This window comes from Myxine glutinosa, chromosome 6, assembly GCF_964187855.1.
Source record: "Myxine glutinosa chromosome 6, kmMyxGlut1.1, whole genome shotgun sequence".
In the NCBI taxonomy this organism is placed as follows: domain Eukaryota; kingdom Metazoa; phylum Chordata; class Myxini; order Myxiniformes; family Myxinidae; genus Myxine; species Myxine glutinosa.
In genome coordinates this window covers 170,698,479-170,719,518 of record NC_136266.1, presented here as the reverse complement: position 1 = coordinate 170,719,518, position 21,040 = coordinate 170,698,479, and the positions used below count along the sequence as shown (strand labels likewise).

At 45.1% G+C, this 21,040-nt stretch overlaps 1 protein-coding gene across 2 annotated transcripts in view; it reads right to left on the bottom strand.

Annotated features, from left to right (window-relative positions):
* Positions 1–6,916: 6,916 nt before the first annotated feature.
* Positions 6,917–21,040, bottom strand: part of LOC137414861 (dynein regulatory complex protein 11-like) — a 294,354-nt gene continuing 280,230 nt past the window's right edge. For both annotated transcript variants that reach the window (XM_068100414.2, XM_078780880.1), the window contains 3 exons: positions 19,983–20,160; positions 9,657–9,895; positions 6,917–7,236 (listed from right to left, as the gene is read on the bottom strand). In XM_068100414.2, coding sequence (XP_067956515.2) covers positions 7,114–7,236; positions 9,657–9,895; positions 19,983–20,160 — 540 coding nt within the window. In that variant the 3' untranslated portion in view covers positions 6,917–7,113. The remainder of the gene's footprint in view (positions 7,237–9,656; positions 9,896–19,982; positions 20,161–21,040) is intronic.

The window sequence follows — 21,040 nt, the reverse complement described above, 5'->3', positions numbered from 1 at the left end:
AATTGTAAATATATGTGCTTGTAAATATAAGAATGTGCCCACTGGCTATGTGTTTAGTTTGAAATTCCGGAAATACTCGGGTAGTTGTGGGTGTGAAACTGTTAGATAGCTGCTCAACGCAATAGGAGGGACATATTTAGTGCTAAAACTGTCGCACACATGGGTCAGAGTAAATGCTAGGGGGAACCACACCTATGTGTCACATTTAAACGTAATGGTAATTTTGCATGCCAGGCTCTACCGGTCGTTCCATTGAAGGGTTCGACTCGGGTCGAGTCTGGTGAGAGAGGGGTGTAGTGTTGTGGTTTTGGAATAAAAGATAACCCCCCTCGTAGGTAGACGCACCACAACATGTAGCCTCGCGATAGTATAGTTATTTCTTAGTAAATGTAAGGTAGTCTCCTTTCCTGTGTTAGCTTTGCGTTGAGCAGGCCCGTGAGTATGGTGTTCTTTTGGCGCTGAAATGCCATGTGCTCGGCCTGAACAAGTCTGGCAAGGCCGAAGGGAGGAGCTGCAGGGGGAGTGGCCGTAAGCAACGAGCCGCCAATCAGAGCTCGAGGGGAGTGGCTTACCACGGCGACGAGAGGTGGGGCTTGGAACATTCGAGTAAGACTCTGGGGAAGGGCCGTAAAACCCTGCCACGGGCCCCCCCCCCCCCGCCTCAGTCGGAGAGGAAGTGCCCCAGAGAGTGAGAGTCGAGGAACATTCGAGTCGCGCAGCCCATGAGTCGAGTCAGTCGGGGTATCAGAGAAGTACGAGTGAGAACCGCAGCAGAACGAGTGGGTTGAACTGTTTGCAATAGGACAAAAACTTTCCCCGTGCCCTGCGCTGTATTAATCGCGCTTGAGAAGGCGACCCATTCCGGGCCACAGATGCACGATCTCCTCCTGCCTGCGTTTCCCTGCATACATGCCGAGACCGCCAGAGGGCCACGCCAGGCGAGCTGTCCCGGAGCGACCGACGCCAAGGCGCATTTGGTGCGCGAACTTCCTTTCTTCTTCTCCCGTGTGCGTGAGTGGGCCCTGTGTCTGGGTCTAAGCTAAAACTGTTAAGCTTCTGCTGTGTCCCCTTTCCTTTATCCTGATTATTGTGCATAATATTAAATCGTGTTCTTCCTCTGATTTGGCCGTTCCTGTCCCTTCCATTAATTGGCCTAGCATAGTAAGAATAGAACCGCTCGAATCGGGTTCAATAGAAATAACGGCACGAGTCACATGATACGCACACCGCTCGGGCATACTCGATTAAGCGTGGCTTGTGCGAGGTCCGGTCCCCGCTTTCGGGGCAGCGTGGGTCAAAGGTACGTGCGGCGTCGACCCGATACCCTTTTTCACGCTTGCTGCGGAAGTGGCGATTCGGCCTCGTGGACACGAAGACCCAAGGAGAAAAAGGAGCTTAATCCCCCCTTTGTAACATGGACGGGCTTCGGGAGATAAGCAACAATATATATATATTAGGTTGGTCCACAGATATAGGTAATATTTAATACTATTAAAAATCCATGTTCCACAAGGCTGCCCTTGTTTCTCTGTTTATAAAGATCATAAGAACCAAATATGAGGTCAATTGGAACTTAGTTAGAGGTTGCTCAAAAAATAACTTTTTTAATTCATCCTGTTTTTTTCAGATGGCAGAAACTCGCAGCTCTTCCACAGTTTGGTTGCTGGGCAAGTCTGAAAAGGAAATAATATGTGGGGGACTACCAACCAAAGGACACACATTGCAGAAAATGGTGTACCATCACATACAAGAACACTATACAGTTCGTGAAAGTGCCAAACGTAGTGTACAAGCTGTGTGTGCATACTGGGAGAAAGCACTAATTCCAGTGCAGAGAGTATATTCCTGTGAGCAACAACTTTTGAAGTTGTATGATGCCTACAAACTGGTAAAGAAAAATAGAACCAAGACATTCGAAAACTATAGAGTGAAGGAGCAGATGTTCGAAGATGATCTTCAATCCCTCTTCGATATCTCACCAAATGATGCGCTTGAGAAAATGACGAATGAAGAAGACAAAGCATTCCTTATCATGCAGCGTGAGGATCCCTCAAGTTCACATATGGGATCTGTGGACAACACTGGCAGTGAAGGAGAACAGAAAGCGTATCAGGCTTGAGAATGAAGATAAAAGAAAGAAGAAACATGCTGCTGAGACTAACAGCAATGCAATCTGTTCCATCAACATCAGCTGTGGTTGATGATGGTAATGAGTCTGAGATTGAAAGCTCCGATTCAGGGGACAATGAATTCAAACTCCAAAGTCCATCTTCTGCCAAACAGGCGAAAAAGCATCCCATCAAGGTGATCACTCCAGCAATAGTGGCAACTCTGGACAGAGTAAATCTCTCAGATCGGCGTGCTATGTTTGTGGCCAGTGCTTTTGCACAATCTCTTGGTCATACCATTGAAGACATTTCTCTGTCACGCAGTGGAATTCGTCGTGCTCAAATTCGTGGAAGGGAAATAATGGCCACTGAAGAAAAGGCAAATTTCTCATGTAATAGCCCACTCCTACTACACTGGGATGGGAAACTGCTCCCTGATTATACTGGCAATCACAAAGAATCTGTTGATCGGGTAGCGATACTTGTAACTGGTATGAATACCGAGAAGTTGCTTGGAGTCCCAAAAATTCCCCAAGGCACTGGTGTAGCACAAGCAAATGCGTGCACACAACTTCTTGAGGAGTGGAATGTCAAACAGTTGGTGAAAGGCATAGTGTTTGACACCACTGCATCCAACACAGGGCTGAGAAACGGAGCATGTACCCTCATTGAAGCAGCTTTGGATGCCAAGCTTGTCTGGATTGCACGTCATCATCATGTGTTTGAAGTAATGCTCTCTGATGTTACAACTAAAGTCATAGGACCCACTAGCGGACCTGAGATCAGACTGTTCAAGAGGTTTCAGGAACAGTGGCCTTTAATTGACAAGAAGAGGTTCCAAGTAGGAGAAGATAAAATATTTTCCGATTACCTTGTTGAACGTCAGAATATGATACATTTTTATGCAGCTGCACTCGAAGAACAACACCCACGTGATGACTATGAAGAACTTCTGAGACTATGCCATACATTTCTGCATGGATGTGAGGCCAGAGAGGTGAAATTCCGTGCCCCAGGAGCTATGCACAATGGCCGCTGGATAATGAAAGCCATATATGCTCTCAAGATGATTCTCTTCAAAGACTAAATAAAGCTAACATCACGTGAATTGAAGGGAATCACACAGATTGCTCTTTTTGTTGCACTTGTGTATGCGAGATTCTGGCATGAGGCGCCGCTACCCACAAAGGCACCTCTCAATGATTTGCTTCTTCTTTCAACCCTTGATTCTTACCCAGATATGGTTGTCCGTGAAACTGCTGTCAAAGCATTCATTAGACACCTCTGGTATTTGTCAGAACACCTTGCTGCATTAGCTCTTTTTGATAGCCGGGTGGATGATGAGACAAAGGCAAAGATGGTGAAGAACTTCAAGCGGGCTCCAAAGCCAAACAATCTTCATAGGATAGAGGCTAAAGCCTTCAGGCTTTCTGACTCAGTGGACACCTACATCACAAGTCGATCTCTTGAATTATTTGGTGTTGTCATCTCAGAGTCTGACAAAGAAGTATCACTGAGTTTTCTGGAAAAGGAGCCACACCTCTGGAACACAGACAACTCATACCAAGAGCTTGAGAAGAAGATACTCAGCATGAAGGTTACCAATGACTGTGCTGAGCGAGGTGTTGCTCTCATCCAAACTTTCCATGACACTCTGACCAAGAATGAAGAGCAGAAGCAATTTGTGTTGAGACTTGTGAAACTTCATCTTGAAAACTTTCCAGTGTCAACCAAAGCCATCTTGTCAAAGAAGTAGGCAATGTTTTGAAACACAAGTTTCTGAAAACAATGTTACATAAAATCATTCAAATTATGTGTATTCTGATGTTTACTTTGTTTTAATTGTTCTGATAGATTTGTTTTATCATCTCTGATAGATATTTTATATTTTCTGATGGATGATTTCTTTTTTCCGACAAATGATTTATTGTCAAATTAATACATGAATGTTGCATCGACTGTTTTGTTTTTAATCTTAATTTGACTATATGAATGAAAATTGAACAATGAACAATAGAACATACATGTACATTGTAAAATGGTGTACCATGTACAATGGTACATTGTACATAATTATTTATTAGTTTACAAACAAACAACAACAATAACAATAATAAATAATTTGAGTAATTGAAAATAGATAATTATCTATGAATTGATGTATGATGCTAAAAATTCTGTATCTTATTATTCATTAAAATGTCAACATTTTGAGCAACCTCTAAATATTGTCCAATCAAGCTCAAATTTTCACCACAAACCACTTTCTTCAATAGGAATCGGGGCAGGCTTGTGGAGAAATGAAAATCCAATCTTCAAATTTTTGGACCACCCTAATATACATAGATCTGTGGGAGAGAGAGGGCTAGGGGGGAGGAGGCACGGGAAGGGGGAGGGGGTGGGAGAAGTATAAAACACAAGGACACTGCAAGGACTTCCAGGAAAGAAATTGGTATTTCAAAAAAGTGGATCTGGGGTGAAATTAGCAGGGGTAGGAGAGATCAAGGTTTTGGATGGGGGAAGATAAGAGATGGTGGTGAACAGCTCTTTTAAAGACCTGGAGGGTGGAGTGGGATTGAAGAGAGTGAGGGAGTTTGTTCCAGAGGTGGGAGAAAAGGGGAATGATGGAGTGAAGGTGAGCAGAGAGTCTTGATTTTGGCAGTTTAACCATAAGAGGGTTGCTGGCAGATCTTGTGCGACTTGTAGGAATATTTGGGGGACAGAGCACAAAGAGAGCTGGGGGAGCAAGGTCGGAGAAGAGTCGGTAGAAGACAGAAAGACCACCAACCTGCCTGCGGTGAGTAAGTCAAAGGCCCTTGGAGTTAGCTTCATCGCAGGAGTTTTTTGTTTTGTTTTGTTTTTGTATACAAGATCGAGGCTCGTGAAAGAGCTAACATTAATCACACAAAAAGTCAAACCGACACATAAAACACAAGATAAGGGGAGCGTTAGACAAGATGGGGAGAGAGGGGGAAGGACACAAACACATCATTTGAGAGCAGGGACATCAAGAGAAATGTGGGAGGGAGAGGGCTTGGGGGGAGGTGGGAGAGGTATAAAACATATGAACACTGCAAGGACTTCCAGGAAAGAGGTTGGAATTTTTAAAAAGTGTATCTGGGGTGAATTAGCGGGGGTAGAAAAGATCAAGGTTTTGGTTCTGAAAGGGACATCGGGACAAAGATTCCAATTATTCTAAAAGCTTTGGTTTCAACAGCGTGAAGCCAAGCTAGGTGTGAGGCAGGAGCACCAGCCCAGAGGGGAGAAAAGTATTCCATTGAGTTGTTGTTTTTTTGTATACTGAATCGAGGCTCGTGAAAGAGCCAACATTTATTTCACAAACAAATCAACCAGACAAACAAAATATATAAAAAGAGGGAGAGGAAGACAAGATGGGGAGAGAAGGGGAAGCACACAAACATAACATTGAGAGCAGGGAGATGTGTGGGAGGGAGAGGGCTTGGGGGGAGGAGGCGTGGGAAGGGGGGGGGGGGGTGGGAGAAGTATAAAACACAAGGACACCAAGGACTTTTCCAGGACAGAAGTTGGTATTTCAAGAAAGTGGCTTTGGGGTGAAATTAGCGGGGGTAGAAAAGATCAAGGTTTTGGATGGGGGAAGATAAGAGATGGTGGTGAACAGCTGTTTTAAAGACCTGGAGGGTGGAGTGGGATTGAAGAGAGTGAGGGAGTTTGTTCCAGAGGCGGGACAAAAGAGGAATGAAGGAGTGAAGGTGAGCAGAGAGTCTTGATTTTGGCCGTTTAACCATAAGAGGGTTGCAGGCAGATCTTGTGCGACCTGTAGGAATATTTGGGGGGACAGAGCCCAGAGAGAGCTGGGGGGGGCAAGGCCAGAGAGGAGTCGGTAGAAGATGGAAAGACCACCAACCTGCCTGTGGTGAGTGAGTGAAAGGCCCTTGGAGTTAGCTTCATCGCGGGAGATTCCAATGATTCTGAACGCTTTGGTTTCAACAGCGTGAAGACGAGCTAGGTGTGAGGCAGGAGCACCAGCCCAGAGGGGAGAGCAGTATTCCATTGAGCTGCGGATGAAAGCCTTGTATGTGGTGAGGAGCTCAGGTGTGCCAAGGAAGGACTTCGCACGACGGAGGATGCCCAGTCGGCGACTCGCTTTGGAGGCCAGATTTGAAATGTGGTTTTCCCAGGAAAGCTCATGGCAGATAGTGAGACCCAAAAGCTTGAGTGACAGAACTTCTTGGAGAGGATTATTCAGAAAGTAGATGGGAGGGTTGTCCAGTCGGTCTTTTCGGAGAGACATCGTAAGAGTGTGAGATTTGTCAGGATTGAAAGACATGTTCCACTTGTTTGCCCAGTCTGTGGTTTTGTCCAGGTCTGCAGAGAGTGAGGAGGCTGCAGACTGCCGATCTGAGGGATGAGGACTGGAGCGGCAGAGAGTGGAGTCATCAGCAAAGAGATAGAGAGGATTTTCTATCTATTTGCTGGAGTTTAAGAACATTCTCGAAACTTCATCACAACCTTCCATTATGCTAAAATTATTCGTCCAATTTTCACCAAACTTTGAAGCACTTTTAAAAACCAAGGCATCCTGATGCCCTGCAAATCCCATCAAAAAATTATCATCTCATCTCTACATGGTGTTTTCACAAATTTGCCCAAACCATTGGCGAACTTCCATAGTTTGTGGATCATCCCACCAGTGCTTCCCTGGTTCAACCAGGTGAGCGTAGGGGCATTGCCCCTATTTTTGTCAATAGAGCTTGCTGAAAGGTGTAGTTTTCCTTTGATATAAATGATTTACCAGTATTATTTTTTATTTATTCACCCAAGATGTATATGGTTTAATGTTTAATAGATCAACAGAACAGAAGGCACATGCTGATGAACACAGACTTTTTGAAAAATTAAAAGGTTTAATTTTACGCAAGGTGATTGCACCAGGTGCAGTGATCAATAGCCATACGTGATATGGACATCAACAGAAAGAAGCAATAAGTGAAATTAAATGTCAGTCATCTGTTCACAAAACCAGTTATATATTTTTCTTCTTTCCCTTCTTGTTCTTCTCTTTTTCCTTGGTCTTTCTACGTTCTTCTTCTTCATTTTCGAGTAAGTTAACCCGTTTTATTCCCAGTGGGGTCTTCTTCAACCAGGCCTGCATAAAAAAAGGAAAACGTTGCTCCGTAACTCTCCCATACTCCTCTTCTCAACATTATTATTAGTGAATGTAACAAAAGTAACTGCAACTGTTACAAAATCCAATGGAAAAAGAAATAGCGAAAAGCTACATTAATACACAAAAGAGTAATTTGACTGTTTTTAAATCACTGACTTTTAAATCATCAAAATGACAAATACATACAAATTCTCCAAGAGAAAATTAAGGTTTTCTTTTTCATAATGATGGTAAAGTTTAAATAATATTCGTTAAAAATATGTCATTCACACTGTTCAATAAAAGAATAACCATCTTTCCAATAATAAGCAATAAAATAATCTTTCCTCTTCTCCAATGGCTTGATCTCTGATCATCAATTTGGTTTCAGACCAGGTCACTCTACTCTGGACATGCTGCTTCTGCTGTCTCAACAATGGATGGAGGTCCTCAATGTCAAACAGGAAATCAGAGCAGTCTCCCTTGACATATCACGTGCCTTCGATATGGTCTGGCACCCAGCTCTGCTCACCAAACTCTCGTCCTATGGTATCCATGGAAATCTCCACGCAAGGCTTGTGGACTTCCTCTCTGGTCGTAGTCAGTGTTTGGCCCTGAATGGATTTCTCTCATCTCCCCTTCCTGTTCAGGCTGGAGTTCCCCAAGGCAGTGTTCTGGGCCCTGTGCTTTTTCTGGTCTTCATCTATGATCTCTCTGACTCTCTTGAAAATCCTCTCCATCTCTTTGCTGATGACTCCACTCTCTGCCGCTCCATTCCTCATCCCTCAGATCGGCAGTCTGCAGCCTCCTCACTCTCTGCTGACCTGGACAAAATCACAGACTGGGCAAACAAGTGGAACATGTCTTTCAATCCTGACAAGTCTCACACTCTTACGATGTCTCTCTGAAAAGACCGACTGGACAACCCTCCCATCCACTTTCTGAATAATCCTCTCCAAGAAGTTCTGTCACTCAAGCTTTTGGGTCTCACTATCTGCCATGATCTTTCCTGGGAAAACCACATTTCAAATCTGGCCTCCAAAGCCAGTCGCCGACTGGGCAATGGGCATCCTCCGTCGTGCGAAGTCCTTCCTTGGCACACCTGAGCTCCTCACCACATACAAGGCTTTCATCCGCAGCTCGATGGAATACTTTCACTTACTCACCGCAGGCAGGTTGGTGGTCTTTTTGTCTTCTACCGACTCCTCTCCAGCCTTGCCCCCCCCCCCCCCCCCAGCCCTCTCTGTGCTCTGTTCCCCAAATATTCCTACAGGTCGCACAAGACCTGCCAGCAACCTTCTTATGGTTAGACTGCCAAAATCAAGACCCACTGTTCACCTTCACTCCTTCATTCCTCTTTTCTCCCGCCTCTGGAACAAACTCCCTCACTCCCTTCAATCCCACTCCTCCCTCCAGGTCTTTAAAACAGCTGTTCACCACCATCTCTTAGCTTCCCCCATCGCAGCTAACCCCCGCTCTAGCAGGGAAAATGGCCTTAAAATGCTTGTTGTGTATCCAAAACCTTGATCTTTTCTACGCCCGCTAATTTCACCCCAAATCCACTTTTTTGAAATACCAACTTCTTTCCTGGAAGTTCTAGCAGTGTCCTTGTGTTTTTTTTAACCTCTCCCACCCCCCCACCCCTCTTCCCATGCCTCCTCCCCCCAAGCCCTCTCCCTCCCACAAATCTCCCAATGTCCCTGCTCTCAAATGTTGTGTTTGTGTGCTTCCCCCTCTCTCCCCATCTTGTCTCCCATTCCCTTTATTTCGTCGTATGTATCCGTTTGTTTTTTTTTGTCATTAATGTTAGCTCTTACACGAGCCTCGATCTTGTATCCCAAAAAAAAAAAAAAGATCCCACTGGGAATAAAACGGGTTGACTTACTCGAGAATGAAGAAGATTAACGTAGAAATAACAAGCGGCAACATTCAACACCTCTTCCTCCTCTCTTTCCCCTCCCTCTCTCTTTCTCTCGCTCCCACACCCCACCCCTCCTCGCACCCCCTCTCTCCTGGAGTGTATGGCATCGCTCTCCCCACTTTCCTCGCCCCCCACTCACCGACCTCTCCTTGATCCCCTCCCTGAACCCCTCTTTCTCTCTACCTATCTAACTTGTATTTAAACCTATCTACTGTTTCTGCTGGCAATACCTTTCCAGGCAGACTATTCCAGGTAGCTACTCTCTGGTTTGAAAATAGAAAAAATAAATAAACGAAATAATTCATCTCAAGTTTAACTTATAAATGTACAAAGAAGGAAAAAAGTGAAAAATTGTTGAAAAATAAGTATAAAAAATAAAAGGTTTGTTATGTTTTAAACAAACCTAAGGTAGGTAAAATACCAAATAAATTTTACCAAATAAAAGGTAAAAGGTTTGTTACAGATTTGCAACACCCTATCTGCATTTTTTCTGGTCTACCTTCAATTTCTCATCCTCTTCATGGGAAACTTGACGCATTTTTAGCAGTTCACGAACAAACTCTTCGGCCACCAGAGGACAATGTAGCTGTAGCTTTAACCGACGCTTGCTCAGCACGGCTTGCACACTCTGCACAATGTGACCGGGGGTGTAGCCATCCGACAACACACCGAGTGAGTTCAAGTCCAACGCAGGTGTTATCACACCACCTTTGTTGCAAATAAAAGAACGCCAAAGGGCTGCAAAACAAGAACAATAATGAGCTTGGTAATGTTATATACAGTGATACAATAAACTATCATGGAGTTTGTACATAAATCACATCTGGAGATGTTAGTGTAAATGTTTTTATGTTTTTGTAACTAGCACTTCTGGAGATGTTCGTGCAATTTTTTTTGAGTTACAAGAACTTAAGTAGACTAGATAAGTGATTTGACCATGCATGAATCATACAATATCATAAGCTATTTCAGATAAGAACACCAAGCAAACCAGTGCAGGTTGATTTTGACTGGCTTACTTAAAAAGTATGCAAATCATATAAATATTTTTAGCAACATTTTAGGAGTAAATAAGTGGTAAAGAGCAGGAGAAGACAAGTGTGGGCTCATTAGGGAATAGCACATGGAGATTGGTGAAGAATGAAAGTGAGATGGCAGCCTTTTAAATAGTTATCTTATTTCAACATATACACAGGAACAGTGAGGGGAATGACCAAGAGCAGAGAGATCTATCTGAGAGGTGAATCAGTGTTTTTAGATGTTATCTGGAAGTTCCAGGTAGGAGTGGAGGAGGTTTAAAAAAAAAAAAGAGAGAGAAAAACCAACAGAAGATAAAGCTCCGGGACCGGATAATAAGCAAAAAGCGTGATGTTCATGGATACCTTCAATAGCTCATTGGAGTCAGGACAAGTACCACAGGATTGGAGAGTGGCAAATGTAACACTTTTATTTAACAAATGATCCAGAGAGGAGTTTAAGAACATTTAGTAGTAGGGAAGGTGTTGGAGACGTCAATTAGGGATCAGATTGGGAACCATTTTGATAAATATAAACGAATTAAGGACAGCCAGAATGGATTTACTAAAGGGAGTTCATGTTACAAAAATGTATTGGATTGGTATGAAGCATCTGAACTTGTCTTCCAACCCACAAGACAAGAAAGGTGCAAAAGGTGCACAAGAAAGGAACCACACGAAAGGTGCAAAAACAGATCCTTGCAACTACAGACCAATCAGCCTGCTCCCAATTATCAGCTAAGTCATGGAATCTTTTTTTTTTTTTTTTTTGTATACAAGATCGAGGCTCGTGAAAGAGCTAACATTAATCACACATAAAGTCAAACCGACACACAAAACACAAAAAACAAGGGGAGCGGCAGACAGGATGGGGGGAGAGGGGGAAGGACACAAACACAACATTTGAGAGCAGGGACATCGGGAGGACTTGGGGGGAGGTGGGAGAGGTATAAAACATATGAACACTGCAAGGACTCTGGGGTGAATTAGCGGGGGTAGAAAAGATCAAGGTTTTGGATGGGGGAAGATAAGAGATGGTGGTGAACAGCTGTTTTAAAGAAATGAAGGGAGGACTGGGATTGAAAGGAGTGGGGGAGTTTGTTCCAGAGGCGGGAGAAAAGGGGAATGAAAGAGTGAAGGTGAGCAGAGAGCCTAGATTTTGGCAGTTTAACCATAAGAGGGTTGCAGGCAGATCTTGTGCGACCTGAAGGAATATTGGGGGGACAGAGCACAGAGAGAGCTGGGGGAGCAAGGCCGGAGAGGAGTCGGTAGAAGACAGAAAGACCACCAACCTGCCTGCGGTGAGTGAGTGAAAGGCCCTCGGAGTTAACTTCATCGCAGGAGATTCCAATGATTCTGAAAGCTTTGGCCTCAACAGCATGAAGCCAAGGTAGGTGTGAGGCAGGAGCACCAGCCCAGAGGGGGGCACAGTATTCCATTGAGCTGCGGATGAAAGCCTTGTATGTGGTGAGGAGCTCAGGTGTGCCAAGGAAGGACTTCGCACGACGGAGGATGCCCAGTCGGCGAATGGCTTTGGAGGCCAGCTTGGAAATGTGCTTTTCCAAGAAAGATCATGGCACATAGTGAGACCCAAAAGCTTGAGCGACAGAACTTCTTGGAGAGGATTGTTGAGAAAGTAGATGGGAGGGTTTTCCAGTCGGTCCTTTCGGAGAGACATTGTAAGAGTGTGAGATTTGTCAGGATTGAAAGACATGATAGTTATCTTGATAGTTAATAGTTAATAGACATAGTAGATCATCGCTTCTGACATCAAATCCTTCCTCTTCTCCAATGGCTTGATCTCGGATCATCAATTTGGATTCAGACCAGGTCATTATACTCTGGACATGCTGCTTCTGCTGTTTCAACAATGGATGGAGGTCCTCAATGCCAAACAGGAAATTAGAGCTGTCTCCCTTGACATATCACGTGCCTTCGATACGGTCTGGCACCCCGCTCTGCTCTCCAAACTCTCCTCTTATGGTATCCATGGAAAACCTCCACACATGGCTTGCAGACTTCCTTTATGGTCTCTCTTCTCCCCTTCCTGTTTAGGCTGGAGTTCCCCAAGACAGTGTTCTGGGCCATGTGCTTTTTCTGGTCTTCATCAATGATCTCTCCGACTCTCTGGAAAACCCTCTCTATTTTTTTGCTGATGACTCCACTCTCTGCCGCTCCATAACCCAACCCTCAGATCGGCAGTCTGCAGCCTCTTCACTCCATGCAGACCTGGACAAAATCACAAACTGGTCAAACAAGTGAAACATGTCTTTTAATCCTGACAAATTTCACACTCTTACTTTGTCTCTCTGAAAAGACTGACTGGACAACCCTCCCATCTACTTTCTGAACGATCCTCTTGAAGAAGTTCGGTCACTCAAGCTTTTGGGTCTTACTATCTGCCATGATATTTCCTGGGAAAATCTCATTTCCAAGCTGGCTTCCAAAGCCAGTCACCGACTGGGCATCCTCCGTCGTGCGAAGTCCTTTCTGGGCACACCTGAGCTCCTCACCACATACAAGGCTTTCATCCGCAGCTCAATGGAATACTGTTCTCCCTTCAGGGCTGGTGCTCTTGCCTCACACCTAGCTCGGCTTAACGCTGTTAAAACCAAAGCTTTCAGAATCATTGGCATCTCCCGCAATGAGGCTGATTCTGAGGGCCTTTCCCTCTCTCACCGCAGGCAGGTTGGTGGTCTTTCTGTCTTCTACCGACTCCTCTCCGGCCTTGCTCCCCCTGTTCTGTCTGTGTTCTGTCCCCCAAATATTCCTGCAGGAAACTCAAGATCTGCCAGCAACCCTCTTCTGGTGAAACTGCCAAAATCAAGACTCTCTGCCCACCTTCACTCTTTCATTCCTCTTTTCTCCTACCTCTGGAACAAACTCCCACACTCTCTTCAATCCCTCACCTCCCTCCACGTTTTTAAAACAGCTGTTCAACACCATATTTTATCTCCCCCCATCCAAAACATTGATCTTTTCTACCCCCATTAAAACACCCCAAATCCGCCTCTTTAAGTCTCCGACTTCTGTCCTGAAATTCCGAGAAGTGTTCATTTGCTTTATACCGTGTACCCCTCCCTCCTCCCCAGCCCTCCCCCTTCCCCTTCCACAGATCTACCGACGTCCCTGTTCTCTTCTGTTGTTGTGCGTGTGTACTTCCCTCTCTCCCCCTCCCTTCATTGTATGTTTTATGTGTCTGTGCATGTTTTCATGTTCAATGTGTTAGCTCTTACACGAGCCTCGATTCTGCATACAAAAAAACCCCAAAAAAACCACCATAACTATCCATTTACCTGGTGCAACTGCACCGATAAATCAACTGTCTTCAGCTAAATTTGATAAATTTGATGTAAATTATATTCTGTTAAACCTTTGTCCATCATCATAATTATCATCCTCTTACTCCTGCTCCTCCTCCCCTTCATAATCGTCATCGTCATACGCCATGCTCGATGCAGAGTGTCGGTTCTGCTGAAGCAGTTTTTTGCCTCGGGTTGCAATCCTGGACAGGGCGACACTCCGACAAAGAATCCTTTTCCTCTTGACAGATATTTCACCTTCAGGATTTTCGGATCATTACTTAATTGCCCTGAGCTTTCACTCCTCCTCGTCTCCCAAATGTAGTACCTTTTTGGAAGTTTAATATTGCCGTCCTCGAATATCCTTCCTTCCAAACTGCTTGAAAAGTGTGTGGTCTTGCCTACTGGATGGGAAATACCATTTCGCAAGCGAGTGATTGTGGTGGGATAACTCAAAGGTCCAAATAAACCAACATAAGGCCCTTCCAACCCAATAAATGCATCATGGCATTAAACGCTATGAGCGCATGTATACCGACCGCTTCCTTCCTGCACTTGAGCAGCGCACACTCGACTCTATTTTAAAGACTGAGGATTATGTGGTGTCGCCCTCATGAACTCTAACCAGGGCAAAAGCAAGGTCGATGACCCCACTGCCCTTTACTTTTGACTTTTAATCCTCGGTCTTTAAAATTGTATTTGGACTACCCAAGTTAGATAAACCAAATAGATGCTCCATTTCGGCCCACCGTTTCAACATGGGACCCACCGATCTATAAATCTACCGAAGCACATAGCGAAGATCCTTCTAGCACTTGGTGGAAAGATTCAACACCACGTTATAAACTCAGAACATTTCCTTCAGCACATCCAGCAGTTCCCCTTCTGAGACCTTCATCAGTTTTGTTGTAGAATCACTTTTTACCAGCATCCCTTTTCCAGAGGCCTGCTCTATCATCAAACATTGTCCACCCTCCACCATTCAGTCATTCATCACCAGATCAAATTTATGACCTCCTCCTTATATGTCTCAACATCTTTCAAAAGGCGAAACTCATTCTACCAACAAAAGGAAGGTGCGGCTATGGGTTCTCCACTCACCCATAGCAGCAAACTTATTACCCTGTGCTCGCGAAGCGAAAGGCAGGGTTAAGCATCCGGGTACGTACGTTCGTACGTTCGTGCGTGTCTGCATTTCAGTAAAGTAAAGTGTGTGCCGTGTCAGCATTTTAAAAATTCATTTTCTCAGCAACCGTTGGTCCGATTGACATGAAATTTTCACCATAGGAGGGACTCCTGTAGAATATTTTAGTGAATATTATGATGTCACAGGTCACGTGGTACGGGCGCCATCTTGGAAAAACCAAAAAACTTTGCACCTCCATATCTCAAAAACCGCTGCACAGAAATAATTGAGACAGGTCTCATTGCAAAGAACTCTCCATGCGGAATAACATATGTGAATGATGACGTCATAGGTGCCGCCATTATGACGTCATAATTCGACAAGTAAAAAACTCCAACTATTTTTATACCCCGCTCTGACGTCATTGGTCGTGCTTCGCCAATCAGCGAGTTGCTTCTTACTCGTCCTTCCCTGTCAATCAAGAGTCCTGGCCAATTATGGCTCCTCGGAGCGTGTCTTCACGGATCTTTCATCCTATGCGTCCTTTCCAGTCAGGGGTAATCAGCCCAACTGCATCATCTGGGTTTCCGGTTAATTTTATTATTAATTAGTGCCATTAAATGCATGATTCTAACTCGTGTATAATGCGGTACCATAAGAGACAAAGGGATAATCACAGAGGGAACGACATACAAGGGAAAATTTACCATTATTCCTTAAGCTAGTTAACATGCCCCACCCCCTCACGATGGTGACAAATATACAAGCTTAATCCGAACACCCGGTCTACACAAGTACTTATTACATCAAGGTTTGTACATGACATTCGGAGCACCTACCTATACAAATCTACCTGTACTAAAGTATCCCTACCCCCACAAACGTAGCAATAAGCATATGCATATATATGCTAGCAAAAGTACCAGGCATTGCTGGGCAACGCAGTCACTTTATGACGGGAATATTAAGAGAGGGGGGGGGGGGGAAAGATGAGGGGAAAGGGGGATGGGAGCGAGGGGAAGGGTGAGGTGAGTGGGAGTGAAGGGGAGGGTAGGTGGAGGGGAAGGGGAGTGGGAAGCAATGGGGAGTGAGGGGGAAGGTAAGTGGGAACGGAAGGGGGGAGAAGATGGGAGTGTAGGGGAAGGGGGGAGGCAAGAGGGAGAGAGGAAAAAGGGGGTGGGGAGGGGATGGAAAGCGAGGAGGAGCGGAGGGGTAGGCAAGGGGAAGAGAGTGGGAGGGGATGTGGGGAGTTAGGAGGAAAGGGAGGGGCCGGGAGAAGGGAGGCGAGGGGAGGGGAGGGAATGGGAGGGATGGGGTAGGAGATAGGATCAAAAGATTAAAGACACCACAGTATCCTTCATGAAGAGTAGGTGAGCTATCACATACAACAAACAAACAACATGCATTTTAAAGGCCATTTTCCCTGCTAGAGCGGGGGTTAGCCTTGCGGTCCCCATGACAATCTTCTCCATTTTGCCCTATTTTCTGCATCTCTCCTCGTTAACCCCCTTGCCCGCATTTCTTCTTCCACCATCTTTAGCCAAGTCTTTCTCGGTCTTCCCCGTCTTCTACTTCCTTCTACATTCATTTCCATCACTCTTCTCAACCAGTCACTTTCATCCTTCCTCAACACATGACCAAACCATCTCAACCTGTTCCTCTTCACAGCATCAATCACAGGCTCTATTCCCATCATCTTTCGCAATTCATCATTTGTCTTCCTCTCTCTCAACGATACTCCACACATCCGTCGAACCATTCGCATTTCCACCCTTTCCAACCTTCGTTGCTGCTCTACACGTTCATTACCCATGTCTCGCTCCCATAAATCATAACACTTCTCACACATGCAGCATACACCTTTCCCTTCAGCTTCAACGACACTCCCCTCATCATCAGCACGCCACTCAATTCCCGAAACTTCTTCCATGCACATCTCACTCGAGGAACCGTTGCCGAGTCTGATCCACCTTCTCCATTCAGCATGTCTCCGAGGTAGCAAAATGTTTTCACACCTTCCAACTTCACGCCGTCTCCAAGATCCAACTCAACATTTCCTCCATCTGCAGCTCCCTCTGTGCACACCTTACATTTGAATGTAGCTGCCACACTGGTTAATGACCCTCTCAGACCACGACATTTTTGATGAACCCACTCAGCGCACATTGTACACTGAATGGAGTTCACTCCGACACCCTTCCTACACACAGCACAGGGCCACTTCCCAGTTCTTTCCACCTCACCACATGCTTTACCACTTGCCATCACCTTCGTCTTTCCGATATTCACCTTCAGACCTTTTGTCTCCATACATTCCTTCCACGTGTTCATCTTTTCCTTCAGTCCATCCATACTTTCCGCAATCAACACCAGATCATCTGCATACAACAACTCCCACGGTAAACCCTCCTTTACGTTCTGAGCCAGCACCTCCATCACAGCTACAAATAGTAGTGGACTTAGTACCGACCCCTGATGCACTCCCACCTTCACCTCAAACTTACCACTGCTCCCGTCCTTCGTCCTTACAGCTGTGCGCGCTCTTTTGTACATTGCCATCACTACTCTGATCAACCATTCCTCCACTCCTAACTTCCTCAATGCCCATGTCAATACTTTGCGTGGAACCCGATCGAATGCTTTCTCCAGATCAACAAACCCAAGAAACAACTTCTTCCTCTTCTCCATGTACTTCTCCTGCAACTGCCTCACAATGAAAAGCGCGTCTGTCGTTCCTCTTCCTGGCATAAATCCAAACTGCATTTCGTCGATCTTCACTTTCTTCCTTATCCTCCTCTCCAACACCCTTTCCAATACCTTCATTCCATGCTCCAATAACTTCATCGCTCGGTACGAGCCACACTCCAGAGGGTCACCTTTCCCCTTGTATAGAGGGACGAGGGTACTCAGTTCCCAATCCACTGGAATGTGGCCTTCTTTCACCACCAGATTACAGATCTCTGTCATTCTCTTCACACCCCCAACTTTCTGCTGCCTTCAACATATCTCCCACAACTCCCGTCGGCCCTCCCGCTTTTCTACCCTTCATTGCTTTTATCGCTTTTTTTTAATTTTTTTATTGCTTTTATCGCTTCCTCAACTTCCTTCTCAGTTATCTTCTCTGCCGGTCCTAAAACTGGGTTACTCTCTATGTTGCCATCCCATTCATTCTCTGTATTCAACAGTATTTCCATATATCTTTTCCATCTTCCTTTAATTCCATCTGGGTCGACAACGATTTGTCCCACTTCATCCTTCAAGCAACTCACCCCCGTCACATCACACCTCTCTTTCGCTATCTGCTTTGCAATCCTGAATACCGCTTTCTGACCCTCTTCCGAATCCAAGCGTTCTCCGAACATTTTCCTACATGCCTCCTGCGCCTTTGCTACCTCTTTCTTTGCAGCCTTCCTGGCTGCCTTATAACTTTCATGCTCTGCTGTTTCTGCTCCCGTACCCTATGCCTTCTGCCACTCCTTGAACTTCTTCCTCTTCTCGTCAATCCTCTTTCCAACTTCATCATCCCACCACCATGTTTCCGAGTGCCTCGGTGGTCCTTTTGTCCATCCACATACCTCACCAACGGCTCCCAACAGACTAGCTTTCATTGACATCCAACCACTTTCAAGCTCAACCACATCATCCTCGACCCTACTCAGCCTCTCTTTTAATGCCTCCCTTACTGTCACCTCTTTCAACCTCCACACCTTCATTCTCGGTTGGTACTTCACCCGCCGAGCTCTCCTCGCACCTTTCACCCTTACGTCGCAGACAACCAAGTGGTGCTGTGAAACAGCCTCCTCCCCCGGGATCACCTTTGTATCTCGGAGGTGCCCCCTATCTCGCCTACGCACCATCAGGTAGTCAACGGTTGTCGTCGACCCACCTGATGTGTATGTAACAAGCTTATTATCCTCTTTCTGGAACTGAGTATTACAAATCAACAAATCAGCTCCATCAGCAAACTCCAAAATCCTTTCACCTTCTCCATTTCTCACACCATATCCGTAACCCCCATGAACTCCGTCAAAACCATCCATACTCCTTCCCACATGTCCATTTAGGTCTCCTCATACCACAACAACTTCCTCATCTTTCACGTTTTCCATCAGCTTCTCTATCGCACACCAGAACTTGTCCTTCTCTTCATCGCTTCGACCAACCTGCGGAGCATATCCCGAGATGACGTTCACCAAGAGCTTTCCAATCATCATTTTCACCATCATCAACCTATCACTCACTCTAGTCACACTCACCACACTGTCTACAAACTCCTCAGAAAACAGGACACCAACACCATTCATGCCCTCCAGGCACCCTTGCCACACAAACTTGTATTTCTGTCCCTGCCTACCCTTCACCATTCTCACACCACTTCCCTTCCATCTCGTCTCTTGCACACAACATATGTCAACTCTTCTTCTGACCAATACTTCCACCACTTCTCCTGATCTCCCTGTCATTGTCCCTACATTCCATGTCCCAAACCTCAGAAACCGATCTCCACTTCGGGCTGTACCCTGCCCACATGTAGTTGTAATTGTCATGGTTCTCTTTTTGAGGCAATGTTTTTTTTTCATGGCCGGATGCCCTTCCTGACGCCAACCCTCTTAGTCGCCTCTTACGACACACGCAGGGATACGGCGTACCTATTCTTATCCAGGGTACACACTGGGATGAGCTATCACATACACTGGGCAAATTTCAAATTATTGCCCAAACTTCCTGTATCAGAGTGGTGACCCATCCAGGATTGTAACTCTAGCCAGGAAACTGCTCGAGCAGTATAGAGCATGGTTCTTTATCCAATCTGATTCCACATTTTGAGATTACCCCTTGTGACACCAAGCATTGACTCTATTTAAATGATTGTATCAGCTGTTTTTATCCGATTGACCTGAAATTTTAAGAATTTACATATTGGGTCACTGAGTTGGTTCACCAATCAAAAGGAAGTAGTCGATTGTTTTTTTGATCAAAAGGTCAAGACAGACAGAGGAGCTAAAGACAGAGGTCAAGGCTGCATAAAATAATCAATTGTAATTTTTTTTTTAAACTGTTTTTCTTATTTTAAGCATACAGAAGAAGAAGAAGACTGCATACAAACAGACACGGATGGGCTTTGCATTTGCACATGCTTTCTAGTTTGTAGTTTGAATTCCATTTGCTCCTTCCACTGGAACATGATTCTCTGAAATTGAGCAATGAAACAATTGAGCACCAAAACAAACAAGTTATAGTCCATTCATTATTTTGCAAATCAGATGCAGCTGTGGGAAATTCCTACAACTGAAATGCCTCGTTGGATTTGATGAGCTGGTGCATTTATCCACCACGCGCATTGATCGGTCAAAAGCAATGACAATTCAAAAACAACTCACCGAGGCGTGAGGCATAATCAGGACGTGGGACCTGCAGGATTTTCTCATAGGCCTTGCACATAGGTTTCACCACAGCCTCATAAGGCACTGGCGATGTTCCAACTATAAGCACACGCTCACCAGGCTTCACAAACGTCAACATCTTGGGGAGACCTTTCTTCAACCATTGAGGGTCCAACTGGTTATCGGGTGGGTGCAGATAGCAAAGTTACAACCCGAGCGTCACTGACCTTTCTATGTTTATGAGAAATCTCTCCATTAACCTATACAGATAGAAACACATTGATGGACTTCTGTAGTAATCAATTCCGTGCAGTACAAGTGTGAAGAGATAGGATGTTGGAAATTGGCATTGCAGTTGCTCAATATTTGTTCAAAATAAAGAGCAAAGGCCACGCCAGCATCTTAAGACCAGGACTATGAAGCCATGTGACCATTGCAGAAAATGTATGGAGTCCAGCAATATTGATTTGAGACATTCACAATGCATAAAGCAAGAAGGTAACCAATAAACATTGTGGCAATTAATATATTTTGGTTATGTTAACTGAGAGAGCAGGATTTATTTTGTTGGAGTTAAGGATACTAGGGCATGCCCGTACTATATCTATATCTAAAATTATATCCCCCCCTCTATTTACATGAAATGGTTTGGTCCATGAAATGTTTTGGTTCATTCGCAACGCCAAAGCGAACGGCGAACGCTTTACATGAAATGGTTTGGTTCATGAAATGTTTTGGTCCATTCGCAACGCCAAAGCGAACGGCGAACGGCTTGCGAGTACAGTGACAATCCCCCCGGGGTTTTAATTAGTTTTAAAACATCGTTTAACGCCAACATAGCGCCAACATAGTTTGCCGACGGGAAATAAATGAATACGCTCTCAAATGTGCCGTCCGAGGCAGAGTGTGTCCGCCACGTTCGGCACACGCGATAGCTCGCTGCTCTCTGATTGGTTGAATCGTTTTTTGGACATAGCTCGGTAAGTAATTGTCCGATTAATATGAAACCTTGAAAAGGCACATCCTCGGGTCCCCAGCAATATACCTGGCAAGTT